Source organism: Malaclemys terrapin, chromosome 7, assembly GCF_027887155.1.
Source record: "Malaclemys terrapin pileata isolate rMalTer1 chromosome 7, rMalTer1.hap1, whole genome shotgun sequence".
NCBI classification, from domain to species: domain Eukaryota; kingdom Metazoa; phylum Chordata; order Testudines; family Emydidae; genus Malaclemys; species Malaclemys terrapin.
The window spans coordinates 26299249-26318901 of record NC_071511.1 but is presented as its reverse complement, the minus strand read 5'-3'; the positions used below and the strand labels follow the sequence as shown (position 1 = coordinate 26318901).

At 40.5% G+C, this 19653-nt stretch overlaps 1 protein-coding gene across 2 annotated transcripts in view; it reads right to left on the bottom strand.

Moving 5' to 3' along the window:
* The window catches only part of ERC2 (ELKS/RAB6-interacting/CAST family member 2), an 866973-nt gene that overhangs the window by 211377 nt on the left and 635943 nt on the right, over positions 1 to 19653 (bottom strand). Inside the window, exons 15-16 of one of the 2 annotated variants that reach the window (XM_054035803.1) lie at positions 13837 to 13984; positions 12547 to 12666 (exon numbers count right to left, since the gene is read on the bottom strand). In XM_054035803.1, the coding sequence (XP_053891778.1) occupies positions 12547 to 12666; positions 13837 to 13984 (268 nt within the window). The remainder of the gene's footprint in view (positions 1 to 12546; positions 12667 to 13836; positions 13985 to 19653) is intronic. The other variant, XR_008445768.1, reaches the window with a different exon arrangement.

The window sequence follows — 19653 nt, the reverse complement described above, 5'->3', positions numbered from 1 at the left end:
TGTAGTAATATTTTAGGAGAGAAAAATGTTGGCAGATTCTGTACCAGAAATGGAAGTACAATTTATCATGCAAGAAAAATTCTAGGAAATATAAGCAGAATGAGCCCACAATAATTAGCTGTTTTAAAAGTGATGGAACAGTTTGCAGATTTTTTTTTAACGTTAACTGCTAATTTGAAAGTTAAACCAAGGTATGTCATGGGGTAGAGCTCAAAGAGTAAGTACGTGATGCAGAAAGGATCCTGGGGGAAGTACATGGCATGAGGCCTGGATGGCATAAATAAACCTTCGAGCAAAGCAGTCTGTCTGCCTAACCACCTGAAAGCAAGTTAGGCACAATCTCTCCATTCAAGATTGCTAGAAATGATGAATGGAAAGTAGGTGGGATTGGTTTCCTCCCTCCCTCTGCCCCCCCAGTGGACTTTGTCAGAGACTTTGATTTGATCATTTAAATAGCTGACCAGTGGCAGACAAGCTTTGCATAAAATACTATTTAACTGATATTAAAAGCTCTGACACCTGTCGCCATGCAATATTCCAAAATGTGACTGACTTATCCTGAGACAAGACAGAGTGCCTAATAAGTCTCTCTCTTTTAAATGCTGAAGGGTAATAGTCCTGTCACAAACACCAGCTGGGATATTAGAAACTTGGCAGACTGAGACAGACTGCGATTCCAAGTGCCAGGCAAATACTTATCTGAAGTACTGAGGCCAAATTTCAACTTTCATGGCATTTGTGATTGAATAAAGTTATTCTGATCTGAACATGGTCCATTTGATTTTTCTGTTGTGGTTCACTACATTTGCAGCTTGCGTCTTCTAAACCTTTTCAAGTTCTGTGAATTAACAGCATGACTCAAAGCACAGGAAATATCTTGTAATAATACAGCATAGTCAGTAATGTATAGGTTAAAGTCACACTAAAAGTATTTGTCTGAGTCCCACTACTAAACTTGGTAATTACAAAGAAGTATGTAAGAACACAGACACAAAGAAGTAGGTTAAAAAGCATAATTAAAGCTCTGGAATAGAAGCTGCCTGGGGACATTTCAGGCCAGGTCCTACTAAAAGCAGACAAGCAATATAAGACGGTAGGTCTCTTTTTGATATTTTACAATGACAGGAAATAACTCTTTAACAGGATAATTCCCCACAATAATTATTTAAAAACAGACATGAATCGGAAGCTACAGTAGCAAACCAAGACCTTTAATGCTGCAACTATATGGCTAATAGTTCCAATTGTCTTCCCCTGTCTTGTAAAATCTGAATGATACACTTAATTTTTGCTGTTTCATTTTTGGGTTCAGCTCTCCTACTTGCACCATGTAAAGTATACAATTCAAGTGGAAAGTACTGGATTTTTTCCTTAGTAGACAAAGAAACAATTGAGAAAGGAAATATCAATTTCAACCCATTGCTGGCTTATTAGAATAGAGATGGGTAGCAGAGAGAGAGCAACGAGACATCACAACACTGCTTGGCTTTTTTTGTTAAGGCACTCTATCTATTACCAGTTCTTGTTTGCAGACGTGATTGGTCCAATATCACAGGAACATTTTAAAACTAAATGTATAATAGGGGTAGCTAAATTTGAGACCCATTAATTTACAATATACTTTGAATGACTAGTCATTAGTTCTGCGTATAAGATCAAATAGACACTACCTAAAGTACAGCCTGCCTTCATTAAGCTTTATCATAGTTGAAAACTTCATAATAGACCTGAATGAATTTCTCCATTTATGCTTCATAAATGCCTTGTGGAGAAAAATATATTTTAATGGAGATTCATGATTTTTTTAATATAATGCAAACATTTTCCATTTTCAGGGCAAAAATGGTAACACTTGGGACTTGTAACATCCTTTCCCAATCCTTCCAGCCAGACCAAAAGCTACATCTCCCCAGTTTCAGTCGATTGCCTAAACAGCAGCCTTTTGGCTAGCCCAGAGAACCATACATTAAACCTCAATTAATTTTGAAATACTTGCTTGAACAAAGTTAATTGTGGCTTCTGTGGTTTTACAGAAGTTATAGCACAAGTTTAAACTGAGAAGATCACCAATGAAAAAGAGTATCACTAGACCAGGGGTAGGCAAACTATGGCACGCATGCTGAAGGCGGCACGTGAGCTGATTTTCAGTGGCACTCACACTGCCTGGGTCCTGGCCACCGGTCCGGGGGGCTCTGCATTATAATTTAATTTGAAATGAAGCTTCTTAAACATTTTAAAAACCTTATTTACTTTACATACAACAATAGTTAGTTATATATTATAGACTTATAGAAAGAGACCATCTAAAAACGTTAAAATGTATTACTGGCACACGAAACCTTAAATTAGAGTGAATAAATGAAGACTCGGCACACCAGTTCTGAAAGGTTGCCGACCCCTGCACTAGACATCTCTATGGCTCATCAAGGATTTAGGACCCTCAATAAGGACAATGCTGAGAAGTAGGTGGTGATCCGTTTTAAAGGAGGACTGACTAGAAACAGTGTGTGTTGGCTACCATACCAGGTCCACAATTCCTACAAGGCCCACCCACCACAGTTTCTATGCCAGGCAAGAAAAAAAAGAAGCAGCTTTTTTTTCATCTCAGTGGAACATTTGGTAAAAAAGCTCAATTATGACTCCTGAGCTTGAGTGGAACAGAAGAGGGAAAGAAGCACAACACCCAAGCAGGTGCATCTGGAGCTATTATGCCTTTTAAAACATAAAACTTCCAAAGGTGCTGGGGAGATTTTGAGGAGGGCTACCCTTGCTACATCTCTTGAGTAGGTGTAGCAGATATTCTCTCAACACAGCCCTGTCCCTAAATACCTCTTCTGGAGTAACTAGCATTACCACGAAACACGATCTAACCATGAACTTGTATTCTAGGATTGATTTACGTGATGAACTAATATATTACAAAGATTTGCACATTATTTAAAACAAGCCTACCATAATAAAACAAAATAATATATTGTGCACACTGGAAAGTGAATAACATTAGTGACAAGTAAACTTCATAACTGAGAAAAATAAAAAAATATTAGAAAGTAAGTTTGTGGGAGTTATGTGCTTAAAGGCTTAAAGACTGCTGAATTAAGGCCACTATTATGAAAGATAGTGACAAACATAAGTGAAAGGGAGAATAAAGGTTACAGCCATAACATCAAGTAGTTGCTTCAGTTAGTAATACACATCTTGAAGTTTTCATAATATAAGATACTGTTACTATGACAGAAAGACTAGAGATGGTAGAGTAAATACTGCAAATACTGATTTCCACATTCAGTTCTTGTTTTCCAGCACAGTGAACAGATATGCCTGCAACTGGGGAGGCTGGTTGCAAATATGGACTTTGATCCTTAACTTTCAACATTGTATCCTGGCATTACAAAGGTCTCAGATGTGTATATAATTATGACCAAGAATACCAGTTCACTTGGAAACCCCTCCTGTCCCGACAGAATGGAGTCAGCAGCAAAACATCCACAGACTTGGTGAGAGTAGAATTGGACAATATAACTCCCAGTGAAGTTGTTGGTTGATTAAATCCACACACTATACACTGTTCTGGACATTCACCCCAGGGTATTGCTAAATGTCTTTGATTTTGTTAGTTTGTGTCATAACTAACGTTATTTAAACATTTTTTGTGAGAAAAATACTTGAGTCAGTTTCTTTCAGGAAATATGCTTAGTTGAGGCGAGGAAGAGTTGGCCATTGTTCACAAAAATTTCAACCACTTTAAAATAAGAATTACATCACTTTCAAAAGAAATGAAAAATTATAGCATATATATGCATTTCCTTACAAGCCCCTGATGAAAAATTATGGAGAATAGGGTCCAGCACTCTGCCAAGTCCTCCTCTAATAAAGATCTGGGATGATGATACTAATAGTAGTAATGCTTTTCATTTCTATAACATCTTCCACCTGAGGAACTTAAAGAACTTTACACACATTAATTTAATTTATCAACAACTCTGTGACATAATTAAGTCTTGCTGTCTCCATTTGACTGATGAGGAAACTGAGGCAAAAAAGTCATTAAGGGTCAAATTTTATAGCGAGTACACAAAAGTACATTCTGCTTGAAAGTAATAAAGCGGGGTAAGATTTCAGCTGGTGATCTCTGCAGAGGATGTAAGAAAGGAACACTAGATATTTTGTCCCCTCATTCCTTAAAAATTAGGAAAATTGAATCCAATGAGGTAGCATTAATGTACCATTAAAGTTGCAAAATGCAGAACCCAGTAGTCTGAAATTCTAAAAAATTATGTTTTGAGCTGCAACACTTACTTGGTCACATCACACATATGTAGCAATTTCTATTCCTGTTTTCCTTGTTAAATATAAATATACTATTACTATTTATATTTCTAATATATATAATAAAATATACAGGATGTATGCAATATAGCTGAATGAATGTTGCAAGAAAAACCCTAATTTATGGAATTTCCTGACTTGAGTTCTTGATTTCAGCCCCTTAATGTCACATTAACACTATTTTTTATGTACTTAAGCTGTATAATGCAATATATTTCTTTCATTTTCATTTTTCTCTGGTGTTGCTGTAAGCACTATTTGCACCTATACCCACTCTAGCTCGTAGTAAGAAATACTTCTATGGATTGCTTGAAAGAGAAAACATTGCTAGCGGTTAACGTTGTTGCGATATTACAAGTTCCTTGATTGGTTCTCACACTGTTTATTCCATCAGCAATATGTTCATGTGCTGAAATATGAAACAATGAACTAATAGGTTAGAGAACACTGCCAAACACCAGTTTTGCCTCTGGCCAAAATATCCCGTACACCTGCAGTCTCAAAAATGTTGGAAAGGTTTCTAATTTCTTGTTTGGAGAAGAAGAATAAAATGCTCTCAAGGAGTTGGAAAACCTCTCAATTTGGCCAATTCCACTTACGTTTTTGGCTGAACATCCCGAAAGTGTAAAGAGACAACTGGGAAATTTACTCACAGTATCTGAGTTCAGGATAAATCAAGAACACTGAATATCTTCTGTTCTTAAAAAAAATCCCTTGAGATTTTTTTAATAATGGGCTTTAGGTTAATTATTTCATGAAGGGTTGCATCATTGTACAAATGTCACTAACAATAACTATCTCTGAATACTCAAAAGGAATCCTTGCTAGGATGATTAGACATATTATACAATCAGTCAACCACAGCCCTAGTGGTGGGTTAATACTTTATTTCTGAAAGCTCTTTTAAACCTCACACAAACATTGAGGCCTACCAAGAGTTCAACTTTAGTATACACAAGTAAAACAATCAGAACGCTCCTATCTGTTCAGTTGCTGGTGTTTCACTGTGCTTCACTTTGATTTAAACTCCTACATAACAAATATTTGGTTTCAGCTCTATAATAACTATCTATAATTCTTTACACTTAAATGGTGGCATCTGTCAGCCAAAGATCTCAAAGTGCACCACATGAGTGAACATTATTATTGCTGTTTCTGCAGATGGGTAAATTGTGACACAGAGAAGTTAAGTAACATACCTACAGTTATCAAAATGACACAATACAGAGAGACCTGTCATAAACAAATACATTTTCTGCAACATAGACATTCACTGGTCTTTTAAATGGAATATCTCAGAAGGATTCTGTGTGTGTATTACACATTTTATGACAAGTTCAGGCATAAAATAATATCTTGATACTCAATATGTGTCTCCATTAACGTAAGTCCAGAGATTTACAATGTGTTGTAATATTCTCATTTGTTTATGCAAATACTTAGTTTATTTAAAGTATTTAGGGTGTTGGTTGTGCTTCTTGGGTGAAAGGAGACATGACAAGCTATTGCTTCACTCCATTCTATTCACTGCCTAGCATGGGAATTGCTACATTTTTGTACAGGTCTAGCAACTCCTGATGCTGAGTCAGTACGCTTGGAAGCATTAAGTCTGTACTACCATTGGAGTACTTTGACTAGTCAGAGAGACAGCCCACGACATGGCTGTAAGAGCCATAATTTAGCCCTATATACCTAAAAAGCACCAAAGATGTGAAATTTGCAATGAATCCTCTAAACATAAATATTCTATACTTTGTTTTATTTACTTTTAGTTTATCCTGCACTTATGATTTGCTTTGCCAACTGCCAGACACTTTCATAGCAAATTAGTAAATTTGTCAATTACAAAAAAAATATTATTCAACTGATAGAGATATTTGAAAAGACAACACACACATCTTTCTTTTAAAATGAAGCCTTTATTTTATCATTTGATTTTAAAGCATGGTTATCACCTAAAAAGTGAGTATGGAAAAATAGATTTTGCAAGTTCAGTGTCTATTGGCTTTCAACAGTTTCCAAAGCAAATTTACTCAATTTACAAACAATAATAGGTTTTTCTAATTGCAAAATAAAATTGGAATCTGAAAGTCAAACTGAGTTCTTTCTGACAGCAGGTATAATTCAGAAAGTGTACAGGAATCCATTTTAGCAAGGTTGCTTTATTTATTTGTTTATTTAATGTAACTGTTCTAGAATTTTAATCGGTTTTAATCTCTTCCTCCTAGCCAGGATGATAATAAATAATAATAATAATAATCGCACAACCTTAAATAAATCATTTTTTAAATTAAATATTAGAACAGACATTAAAGAGGGTGTTATACACATAAGGCCCACCTATTCCACACACATAATTAGTGTGACAGTACATGTATGGGGAGGAGGTGAGCAGCCCTCAGTGGTGAAGAACAGGTTAAGGACTATTTAGAAAAGTCCACGGGGCCGGATCTAATGCATCCGAGGGTGCTGAGAGAATTGGCTTTTGTGATTGCAGAGCCATTGGCCATTATCTCTGAAAACTCATGGCGATCGGGGGAGGTTCCAGATGATTGGAAAGGGTCAAAAATAGTGCCCATCTTTAAAAAAGGGAAGGAGAACCCAGGGAACTACAGCCTGGTCAGCCTCAACTCGGTCCCTGGAAAAATCATGGAGCAGGTCCTCAAGGAATCAATTTTGAAGCACTTGAAGGAGAGGAAGGTGATCAGGAACAGTCAACATGGATTCACCAAGAGCAAGTCATGCCTGACCAACCTGATTGCCTTCTAGGATGAGTAACTGGCTCTGTGGATATGGGGAAAGTGGTGGCTGTGAAATATCTTGACGTTAGCAAAGTTTTTGATATAGTCTCCCACAGTATTTTTGCCAGCAAGTTAAAGAAGTATGGATTGGATGAATGGACTATAAGGTGGATAGAAAGCTGGCTAGATTGTCGGGCTCAACAGGTAGTGATCAATAGCTCGATGTCTAGTAGGCAGCCGGTATCAAGCGGAGTGCCCCAGGGATTGGTTCAACATCTTCATTAATGATTGGATGATGGGATGGATTGCACTCTCAGCAAGTTCGCAGATAACATTAAGCTGGAGGGAGAAGTAGATATTCTGGAGGGTAGGGATAGGGTCCAGAATGACCTAGACAAATTGGAGGATTGGGCCAAAAGAATCTGATGAGATTCAAGAAGGACAAGTGCGGAGTCCTGCACGTAGGATGGAAGAATCCCATGCACTGCTACAGGCTGGGGACTGACTGGCTAAACAGCAGTTCTGCATAAAAGGACCTGTGGATTACAGTGAACGAGAAGCTCGATATGAGTTAACACTGTGCCCTTGTTGCCAAGAAGGCTAACGGCATATTGGACTGCATTAGTAGGAGCATTGCCAGCAGATCGAGGGAACTGACTATTCCCCTCTATTGGGCACTGGTGAGGCCACATCTGGAGTATTGTGTCCAGTTTTGGGCCCCCCATTACAGAAAGGATATGGACAAATTGGAGAGAGTCCAGAGGAGGGCAACAAAAATGATTAGGAGGCTGGGACACATGATTTATGAGGAGAAGCTGAGGGAACTGGGCTTATTTAGTCTGCAGAAGAGAATGAGGGGAGATTTGATAGCAGCCTTCAACTACCTGAAGCGGGGTTCCAAAGAAGATGGAGCTAGGCTGTTCTCAGTTGTGGGAGATGACAGAACAAGGAGCAATGGTCTCAAGTTGCAGCGGGGGAGGTCTAGGTGGATATTAGGAAAAACTATTTCACGAGGAGTGTGGTGAAGGACTGGAATGGGTTACCTAGGGAGGCGGTGGAATCTCTATCCATAGAGGTTTTTATGGCCCGGCTTGACAAAGCCCTGGCTGGGATGATTTAGTTGAGGTTGGTTTTGCTTTGAGAAGAGGGTTGGACTAGATGACCTTCTGAGGTCTCTCCCAACCCTAATCTTCTATGATTCTAAGTGCAGTTATACATGCAAATTACCATAATCAATTTGCTTGTACAATTATCTGTTGTTTTTGTCTTGGTTTTGTTTTTTAATTGAGTATGTTCGCAAATAGTATGTAAAATTTTGAAAGCATTTTGTGTGTGCAACTATATGTCTTTTTTTAAAAAAACCTAGACCTAATTAGCAGTTATATAGAAATTTACTTTTCTAAAGTATTGCAAACAGACAAATACTTGCACTGAAGACAACATATGGATGAAACTTCAAGAAAAGAAAAGGGTGCAGCTGGCTAACCTGTCATACATGGGAAGTAGATATTTTTCTCCAATTTTTTTTTTACTAAGAATTGACTTTGTTATAACACAATTCACACTGAAAATAAAAGCCATTAAATAACATTAAGGTTATGACACAGACTGACAAAAGGAAGGAAATTCATCGTTAAGGTGGAAGCATAACATATGGCCTCGTAGGCACAATGGGGCTGATTAAGAAAGCTGTTCAGGTGCTGCCCTGTTATGCCTAGCTATTGAAAAACATATGGTACTTTTCTCCATCACATGGGAATTTTTGTGCTTTCATCAGTTTGTGGTACACCCTTAATGTTCTTTTGAAACTATCTTGCGGAAGTGTTGTGGAGAGCCAATCTGCTTCCATCTGAAGTACAAAATACACCATGATGCTTTAGGACTCTATCAGAGCAATTAGAGCAGTTTATCACAGGGTAAGCCTGTGGTAAATCCAGACACATTTGCATTTAGGCAATTCAATCTCAGTGTAAATCTGTGATGCATTACAGCACTGTGATAGAATCTGGTTTTTGGCGTTAATCCAATCACAATAAAACTCTATGAGAAACCTCAATACATTGGGTTACTCCACTGAGTTTAATAGAGTTGACCTCTTGAACTGTTAAAACACAATAATAAAAATCTACTACATACAGTCCCATATCTCTTTAAATATGAAGCAGATCTTGGATGCCTATATGACTACACATTCTGGGAGTCACCAGATCCTGCTGTATAGTGTTTTCGGCAGCAGAAGGTGAATTTGCAAATGGTTAGATGTTCTTGCCAGATAAGCACCTAGACATTTTAAATGAATTTTAGGAGACCCTAAACATTTTGAGGTCTCCCCACCAAAGTTCTATGACCCTTCCCTCATACCTTACCTCCATAGGCCTAACCCAGATCAGAACATATAGGGGAAACTCCTTGGCCCTCTCTCCTGCTGGCAGAGGTATTAGTAGGGAGGCTTCACATTTTCTCCTTATCAGCGAATCTAGGGATCTCATTCCCATCAACAGGACTGTCCCATGTCCCCCCCACCAAAAATCCGAGATTTCAGGAGGCTATTCCAGGGCTCCTCATACCAATTATTAAAGATTCCTTGGAAAGGCAGGGAGAATTACAGTCCTTCTTCCTATCAGCCTCTATGGTTTTCCCCTCTCCCAGGGCAGATTTCTTTGGTGGAAGTTTAGGATCTTTGTGGTCCATCAAAAACAGGAATTTCCTAAACGAGACACTTCAACTTCCCATCTCCATTAAAAGCAACAGGAGTTTCCAGAGAGACGTTACTGTGGCCTTCACTACCAGTAGCATCAGGAGTTTCTGAGATACTGCAATCATTCTTCAGTGACAGTCTAGCATACTGGTATGATAGGTTCCACATCTCCCAGTGCACAATGTTGTTCACTTTGGGGCTTCACACTTGAGTTTCTCTGGTGTGTTATGCATTCCGGGATGCCACCAGAGAAGACAACAGCAGGGCCAGGGAATGTTTGTGAGACAGAAAGAAAGAGGACCCCCCCCCAGCCTTAGAATATGGCAATGAAAGCAAAAAACAAATGAAACAGGTCCGAGATATATAATGGTGCATCTTGAACATTGGGCAAAGTTTCAGGACAGTTTTTATTTAGATTGAGCTAATTTGCCTATATTTGATACTTTCAAAATAACAGCTGATTCAAACAGTATTTTCTTAAGTTAGTCATAAAAAGGCCAAATAAATTTCCATAGTTTTAAAAGATAAACCACCTCCTGACAGAGAACCAGCATATCTAATTTCAAACACCAAATTATTTGCTTGCTAAAGTTACTAATCTTTGAAAACAGAGATGTAAATGGAAGTGCTAACATAATCTAACCCTAACTATAATATCATTTTGGAATCATTACAAATCAGCTATTCTGTTTTAAACAGGAGATTGGCAATTATCCCCTGGTACCTGATTCATACCACATGTCTGTACCTAGAAGTGATATGGGAGGGCTTCTGCTTTTATTACATGACTATTGTTTTCTCTTTTGGAGCAGTAATATTAAAATATGTCTAACAGGAAGGTAAAATGAGAGGCAAGCTCAACAGAAAAGAGTAAAAAGTTAGCGTTCATTAGACCAAAACCTGAAGAGCAACACAAAGGTTCCCATTGGAAGGTATAAAAAAGAAGGGAAAAAAGAAACATTTCTATTTATACTGGCGCACAGTAGAAAGTACCAGTGTGGCATGAGTGTTATGAAGAAATATCCTGCAAAAGAATTGATATAACCAGAACATTATAGATCATGCAGCAATACAATGTGGAGATAAATCTGTTTCATGCATATTCTTTGCTACCCAAGCTATGGCTGAATTCTTGTACAGGAAATGAACACAGTACCATAAAAGGCAGAAGCTGAAAACTCCCTGCGAGCAAAGACAGTCTAGGCACTGGAACCCTTAAATTACCCATTTCTAACCTCATTTGCTATCACCTACTGATGTCTCTTTGTGATACAAAAAAGGTCTACTCTTTGTTCTGCTAAAGAGATTCTCAGCGACACCTCTTCAGTCTATTGATAGTGGGTCCCCATGCAAACCTTTCCCCCCATTACCACTTTCACTGCAGCCTCACTGATGAGGAGGCTTTCTCTGAGACAGTATGGGGGGAAAAAGTTGGCCACTTCAAGGACTGACCTCCTCTCCACCCCCCATGGGCACCCCGCCTTCTTGTGGGCCTGAGAAGGTGTGCTCCTTGGCTGATTGGCTAGACAGAGGAGTATAGCGTAAGCCTATTTGCTCCTGTGCACCCACTGGGAGGTCTTACTGTCCCCCTGCCTGAGATGCCATCATGTGCCTTGGAGGAAATATCTCCCTCACTTGGGAATAGAGTAGGACGGGCTTTGTAGCCTTGCTATTTGGCATTATCTAGTCACCTTTCTGCACTGGAAAGAAGTATTTCCTTCACTGCCAGATTGGTCTGGGCAGGATGTTTTGGTTTTATTTTTTGTTTGGTTGGGCTTTTTTATTGTTTTGTTTTGCCATCCTTTCTCCTCTCAGTCACCCAGGGACCTGGCAGATAGGTTAGGTTGTAAAATTAATGTCACAACTTGGCAGATGCCCATCATAGTTAATTGTTCAATAGGGTCTGGTTCCCCTGATAAATCAGAATTGGAAGCAGATTACGCATCTCCTAAAAAAGGTGGGGAACAGGGTTAGGGTTTCTAATGTCTGATACAGCAAGGAGACAACCTCTTTTCCCTATACCCTTAACTCTTGCATGAGGAGAGGGTAGTAGTGACCTGCAATGAGGACTGATATCAGCCCTCCCCCATATTGCACAGATTATAGAAGGAAGGATGACCTACACAGAGGAGTCCCAGATGTTTTACTTAATAAAGTTGCAGCCTAGTTAAACCACATTCACCGTGTTTTGTCTTTCTTCTTGAGATGTCCAGGACAATAAAACGAGGTAATTTTGGCATCAATTTAATGTGTATAAAAGCTATAAATAGTAAAGTAGCATGTAGTACTTGGTTTCTAATCTAAACTATCCAAAATAATGCTTCTCTAGCTACTCTCTTCTCCTTTTTTTTGCTTCTATCTGTTTCTACAGTGTGGCTGAAGGAAATTATGGATGTTTGACAAACTTTCACAGAAATCAGTTGAAGAGACATACCCCAATATGTGTATAGGTATCTAGAGTGCATTTCAAAAATATCGTTGACGAACATTGTAAAGGTAAGGTGCTCTATTGTTTCACTCTTCAGTCAGGAAAGATGCAGGAGAAGGAAAAAAGGGACTTATCTGAAGTGGTCACAGGAAATATCTGCTATCATCTAACAAAAATAAAGAAAAAAGAAAGAAAAGAAAAAGAACCTATCCTTGTTTGAATCCACGCTGCTTGGCTGCAGCATGGGAAATCCTGGGATCAATAAGTAAAAAGAATGAAAAAGTACAAATGTTGATGTATCTACTGGGTATATGGTATTGGCTGAAATGTCTCCTTAATAGCTGACTGACCTGAGACATATGTGCATCATGGCTGGAACCCAGGTACTTGGCAGCAATGTCTGTGATGAAGTCAGCATCACAAATGGATGATATGTTCATGCTCAGGGGCTGTTTCCTATTTCTATAGACCTGTGGGAAAAAGCTATAATGATTAGGTGCCTGAGGTCAGAGCTATAGGGAACTTAGCTAAGAAGCAAGGGTTTTCCTTAATTTTCTGTTGCTGAGTGAATGAAAACCTATAGTATGCAATGTATGGTTCAGAATAAGGAATCATAACATTGTCTAACTACAGTATTAACATGGCATGCTCACCTGTGAAATGACCCACTGATTGATTACTTTGAGAGGCTGAAGGGAGTAGCATGACTTTGCCTTGTGATATTTTCCTGCTTCTCAGGTAACAATCACAAAACTCAATGATGACACTACCAAACAAAGGAAAACACCAAATACAACACTATCTACCAGTCACGGTCTGAAAACAGCCTTCTCATCTCTTTGCTCAGCATTACTAAAGGATAGAAGGTGTTTGACAACATGCTCATATGACACACGACACAGATAGTTACTACTTAGGTTATCTGAGCATCCTTCCCTCACTGGCTTGCTATTGAGCCTACGGTACCTACAAGTGCTATGATGAAATCAGAGAGTAGTCTGCGTACAATGTGTGTTCACATTATTGAAATTAACCAGTGGAGATGTCCAAGATACTGTATGCTGATTACTATGGTAATTTTCCTCATTTGTAAGGTAGAAAATAAAATGACATTTACAGAGTTTTTCATGTAGCAACATTTATTTCTAGAGCCTGTAACTAAGCACTCATCTGCTACAGTGTGTTTATAATAACAAAGATAAAAGTATTTTTATTAATTTTAGGGTTTGTTTTAATCACAATTATGATTTCCAGATAACCTCTCAGAAAACATGAAACCTTCTGAACAAATAACTACTTACTACAAATGTACACATATCTAAACAGCTTCGAAGCGATGCATCTGCTCTTTGATGTCTTTTGTGATGACGAAGGTGGCAGCTTTTATGGAAGAGGGAAAACAGAAAGTGTGTTGGCTGCATATAACATGAGCCAAGCAAACATGCATCTAAATACTACAGCCATCAATTAAGTAATAATACAGCAACATTTACACTATTCTTACCCTACCTTGCACAGCTGCTGGTACAAGGTAGGCTTGGCTTGAAGACTTTCAGTATGAGGTTAGAATAAAACAGTGAAAATGAAAATACCAACAAGCCGCAGCCCCCAATAGAAGAGTAAAATGAATGTTCTCCCACCTGCTGTTTTAACTGATGCACTAATCTGTCTTTCTCTCGTTTAAGAGCCATTACTTCCTCTTGAGTCTTCTTCTTCTTTGAAGCAGACAGTTCAAGCAAGGCAATGTTTGCATCTTTTTCACTGATTGCAGCAAGCAGTGCTTCCTGCCTGATAAAATAAAATAAAAAAATGCTATTGTTTCTCATTTAAATAAATCAGAAAACACTTAGGAATATTTCTTGTGATAGTTGAAAAATCATTTACACTTTGAATAGTCATCCAGTTGCAAATTGTGGCAGGTGTCATAAAATCATGAAAAGACTATGTGCCAACAAATTAAAAGAATGGGCTCTCTCTTGATCCAAATATTTCACATGCCATTTAGCTGAATACATGTATTACATTATATAATGCAATTTTTAGCAATGTTTCTTTGAATTCTGTCATGTTAGAAACAGTCTTGGACATATAGTTTTAAAACACACTTTGCTTAATCCGAGTAAGCTTGTCACTAAACATTCATATTAGAAATACCTAACAAGAAAGACTTAAATGCTACAAATTAAATATATTTTCCAATCAGTTCTTTAGCTCTGCCTCCTGGAGATTTAACCATACAAATAACAGGTCTCTGGACCTTCCTCTCATTTACTCAACATTTTCCTATTATTTATAAGCACCACACAATCTGTTTTTAAATTATCAGTGAGTATCATAATACAAGAGTAATTTCTGGCAAAAAGTGAAAATGATGAAACATGGACTTCATGGTTACTCCCTCTCTTTCTCTCTCTCCTCCTTCCTCTTACTCCATGCTTTGGAGCCATTTGCATGTGCCAACCATGGCATTAATTAAAATAATCCTGCAGTGGAGATGCAGGGAGTCAGGAAGGGTTGTGAAAGGGTCTTACTCCCCCTTACATTCCTAAGCATCCTTGAAGACAAGACAGCAATCTTTCCCTTAGGTTCTTAAATAATAAGAAGAATGTATTAGATTTGTGCAATGAGAGAAACAAAATATTCCAGCTCAGACAAAACACATAGTATATAACAGCTTTTAGAATAGAATACGTTATGGCCTATGCCTTCCTCCAGAAATACGTAAGCTCAATCATGAGAAAAAATAAACATGGATAAATGAGTCATAAATTAACCCTAAGCTCCACCTGTTAATAGCTGTAAGAATATGGCTCATGAACTTCATACAAGGTAAGGTAAGAGGCTGAAAATTTTATAGTCTCCGAGCTTAGCAGCAAAAATGTCAAGGAAGCTATATCACTTTTATTTCAAAGTTTCTAATGTATTAATGTAAATATTTAGAGGACAATATTTCTGATGGAGCCAAAGAAAAACAACCCATATATTCTGCTCTCAAAGTTATGAGATATGGATTAATTTTAGATAAACAACTGCATTTTATACATAGACTTAAAATTCTCATTTATTATTCTGTCTGTTCATTATAATCAAAGTTTCTTTGTTTTTAATTCTATTTTTTATAAACGGTGCATAGAAGGATGCCATATTCTCCAACGGTCTTTGTTTAAGTACAAAGTGACATTAGAAAAGCTAGTTTTAAAATTATTATTTTTTAATCACAAAGATATTATGCAAAAGCATTGTGTATCCAGATTTTTCAATAAGTTTTTAATGGGCTTATAATAATTATTATTATTTTAATGTGCTATTTGTGCATAAATAATGTATTTCTTCTAATATGCTTAATTCCCTTAGATGATCCTACACTTTAAATGCATTGGAACAGAAAAAACTGATTTGCAGCAGCTCATCTTCCCATCCTGGCCTAAATATACACACAAAAGTCCAAATTTTCCTTCTTCTTGGTGGTTGGCTTTATTGGTAACTCAAACAACATGAAAAAGCCCACCCTTCAGCCTCAGGTTTCTCCCTGCAAGACTTTCTTATTTCAGCTCCTACTTTCCTCAGAATGACACCAGGACTCCCTCAAGTAACTTTGCTGGAGATAACAAGAGCCATCCAACAGCAAGAACCAGCAATAAGCATTCTGCATCTTTAAAGGCACAGAAAAATATATTCTATTATTGTAGAATATATTCCCCTTCTAAAGTTAAATTGGACAAAATATGTGCTTACATGAAACCAGCTAAGCTTAATGATTTGATTGTTCAGTTGATAACAGACATTTTTATTACCATATATAAAAAACTGTTACTCACCCTTTTTGTAACTGTTGTTCTTCGAGATGTGTTGCTCATACCTATTCTAGTTAGGTATGTGCGCACGCCTCGTGCATGGCTGTCGGAAACTTTTCCCTAGCTGCTAACCGTCGGGCCGGCTGTGGAGCCCCCTGGATTGGAACCGGTATGGCGCTCTATATACAACCCTGCTGGCCTGACCCCCTTCAGTTCCTTCTTGCCGGCTATTCCGACAGAGGGGAAGGTGGGGGGGAATGGAATAGATATGAGCAACACATCTCGAAAGAACAACAGTTACAAAAAGGATGAGTAACCGTTTTTTTCTTCGAGTGCTTGCTCATATCAATTCCAGTTAGGTGACTTCCAAGCTGTACTTCGGAGGCGGGGTCAGAGTCAAGGTATTGCAGATCAAAGAACCACTCTGCTGAAGGCCACATCATTCTGAGATTGGTGGACAATGACATAGTGCACCATAAAGGTGTGCACTGAAGACCACGTGGCAGCCCTGCAGATCTCCTGAAGAGGTAAGTGGACCAGGAAGGCTGTCAACAAGGCTTGCGCCCTCGTGGAGTGAGACGTAATGGCAGGTGCAGGAACCTTCGCCAAGTCATACCAAGCGTGAATAAACGCCGTGATCCAGGATGAGATCCGCAGAAGGTTGAACACTTCCTGTTGGCCCGCATGGCGAACAGGTCGATTCGGGGAAATCCCCAACTGCGAAAGATTGAGTGGATGATGTCCGGATTAATCGACCACTCATGCGTAAGGAATCGTCTGCTCAGGCTGTCCGTCAGCACGTTCTGAATGCCCGGCAGGTATGAAGCTTGGAGAAGGATGGAGTGGGCTAGACAAAATTCCCACAGTAGGAGGGCTTCCTGACGGAGAGGAGATGATCGGGCTCCGGCTTGCTTGTTTATATAAAACATAGTCATGGTATTGTCTGTGAGCACCGCTACACACTGCCCCTGAAAGTGAGGCAGAAACACTTGGCACGCAAGGAGGACCGCCCTGAGCTCTTTGATGTTAATATGCAGAGCCAGTTCCTCTACTTGCCATAAGCCCTGAGTTGTCAGGCTTCTGCGTTGCACTTCCCAACAGAGTGCAGATGCATCTATTACCAGAGTCAAGGTGGGCTGGGGAAGGTGGAAAGGGACCCTGGTGCTCACCATGCGGGAGTCGAGCCACCATCGTAGGGAATCGAGGGTACGACTTGGAACGGTCAGCACCATGTCCAGACTGTCGCGGTGTGGGCTATACATGGATGCGAGCCACGCTTGCAGAGGCCTGAGTCGCAATCTGGCATGCTGCAGCACATAGGTGCAGGATGCAATGTGGCCCAGCAGCCTGAGGCACTGCCTCGCTGTGGTGGTGGGAAAACTGCAAAGGCTGCTAATTATCTGCAAGAGGGCAAGATGCCACACCTCTGGGAGGAATGCTCTCGCTTGATTGGCATCGAGAACTGCTCCGAAGAACTCTATTCTTTGAGTCGGGGTGAGGACGGATTTGCTGAAGTTGAGAATGATGCCTAAGTGTTCAAACGTGTCTCTGATCATTTGCACCTGCGATTCTACCTGCTAACAAGAGTGGCCTCAGGGGAGCCAGTCATCCAGGTAAGGGTAGACATGCACGTGATGGCCGTGAAGGAAGGCCGCCACGACCGCTGTGCATTTGGTGAAGACATGGGGAGCCATGCATAGACTGAATGGGAGAGCTGTGAATTGATAATGTACCTTGTTTACCACAAAGCAGTGAATAAAAAATGCATCATTCACAATTTTCTACCATAACAAAAACAAAAAATTAAGAGTCTGAATAAAATGAAAGAATGTAGATATAGTGCATAATCCTGGCTAGCAAAAAGAAGCATCACTTTAGTGCAAAGCTATGTTTAGTTGTAAATCAACACAATTTAATGGTTACCAATCACTGAGAATCCACCTCTTTCAGAAAATAAAGTACAAATGCAAAACAATTAAAATTGATTTTTTTTAAACCAAGGTTTCTTGCTTGCTCCTTTAAATCACAATTTAAATTGCTTTGTAATCAACCCACCTTGCCCAAGGAGCAACCGGCAAGAGGTGGCCCCCAGTTCAGCCCTTGACTCAGATGGGAGAAGCTCTTTGAACTTTTGAACCGCAGATCACGAGTTATAACTGTACCGGCTCAGGATCTCAAGCTGGTTAGTGATCCGGAGAAAAAGGCCCCCTGTTGATTCTCCCAAACAAATCAAGGTGTTCGGTGTCTCTTGATTTGGGCACGGGCCCCTGCTGACCCTGCCTCTCTTTTTCATTCACCACCTCCACAACAAAGGAACACAGAGGGGGGTGAGTGAAAAAATATTCGTACCCTTTAATAGGGACAAAGTACTTCCGTTCGGCCCCTTTGGCTGTAGGGGGAATGGAGGCAGGCGTTTGCCAAATAGTTTTGGCGTTAGACTGGATAGTCTTTAGCATGGGTAAGGCCACCCTAGAGGAACCCTCTGGTGCCAGGATGTTCACCACAGGGTCCTCGTCCTCTACCACCTCCTCCACCCGGAGGTTCATATTTAGGGCCACTCTTCAGAAGAGTTCCTGCAGGGCCCTGGAGTCCATAGGTGATGGACCAGACGTGGAGGTACCCGCCACCGCTTTGTCAGGAGGGGACGAGGAAGATGCCACCAGCAGGACTGGTTCTGTGACGGCCTCCGGATCCTCTGGGATGGGCTCCTCCCGAGCCCCGGGTGTAGCTTCCACCGGGAGTGAGGTTGGATCCGGGTTTTGTGAGGGATCCTGAGGCAGGCAGCTGATGGTTGCCTCGGGGAGGTGAGACCCTGAATGGGACGGTGGGGGAGCACTGGGGGGGGGCCACCTTGGGCCTGATGGTACGCCCAAGGTGTCCAGAATTGCCACTGGGGTTGCCAGTGGGGCGCTGAAGCCTCCTGTCTAAGACTTTCCGGCCCGGATCTGGGCGCTTCCAATGCCCCTGATGCTCTGCCTGACCTGAAGGAGGCTGATCTCAAGTGGGATGGCCAAGGGAGGGCAGTGTGGGACTGCCCACAGAGGCCTCCTCCTCCTTGAATGGATGGGATGAGTGCTGTGAGGAATAACGAGGGCAGGATGGTGACCAGTGGTGTTGCTCTGGGGAACGGCGATGAGGTGCGGAGCAGTGCCAGGAGGTCCATCGGTGCTGCGAGGTGGGGCTCTGCCTTGGTGGAGAGTGGTGCCATGATGTAGAGCGGTACCACAATCGAGGCCCTTGCCAAAGCGGGGGACGTTGTCCAGAATGAGATCTGGAATGGTGCCATGAACAGGACTGGTGCCGCGTTGGGGAGCGGTGCCGAGATGGGGTGCGGTGCCGTGACGTCGAGCAGTATCGCTGGGTAGAGCAGTGCTGGTCGGTCGAGCGACGACTGGGAAGTACAGTCCGAGGTAGATGCAAGCGATGCCACTAGGTCACAGATTGGGATCTGGACCTCGAGCCGGACCATGATCTATCAGCCGACGACCACCTTGAGCCACTGCAGTCCCTGCACTCAGACTCCATGAAATTCCAGGAAGACATAGCTTAATAAAATAGGATATTGGCTGTTTTACTAATTTATTTTAAATGAAGTGAACTGAGTGCTCATGGGAGAGGCCAGATGGACAGCCCTGGACCTGGCCTCTCTGCGAAAAAAGTGTC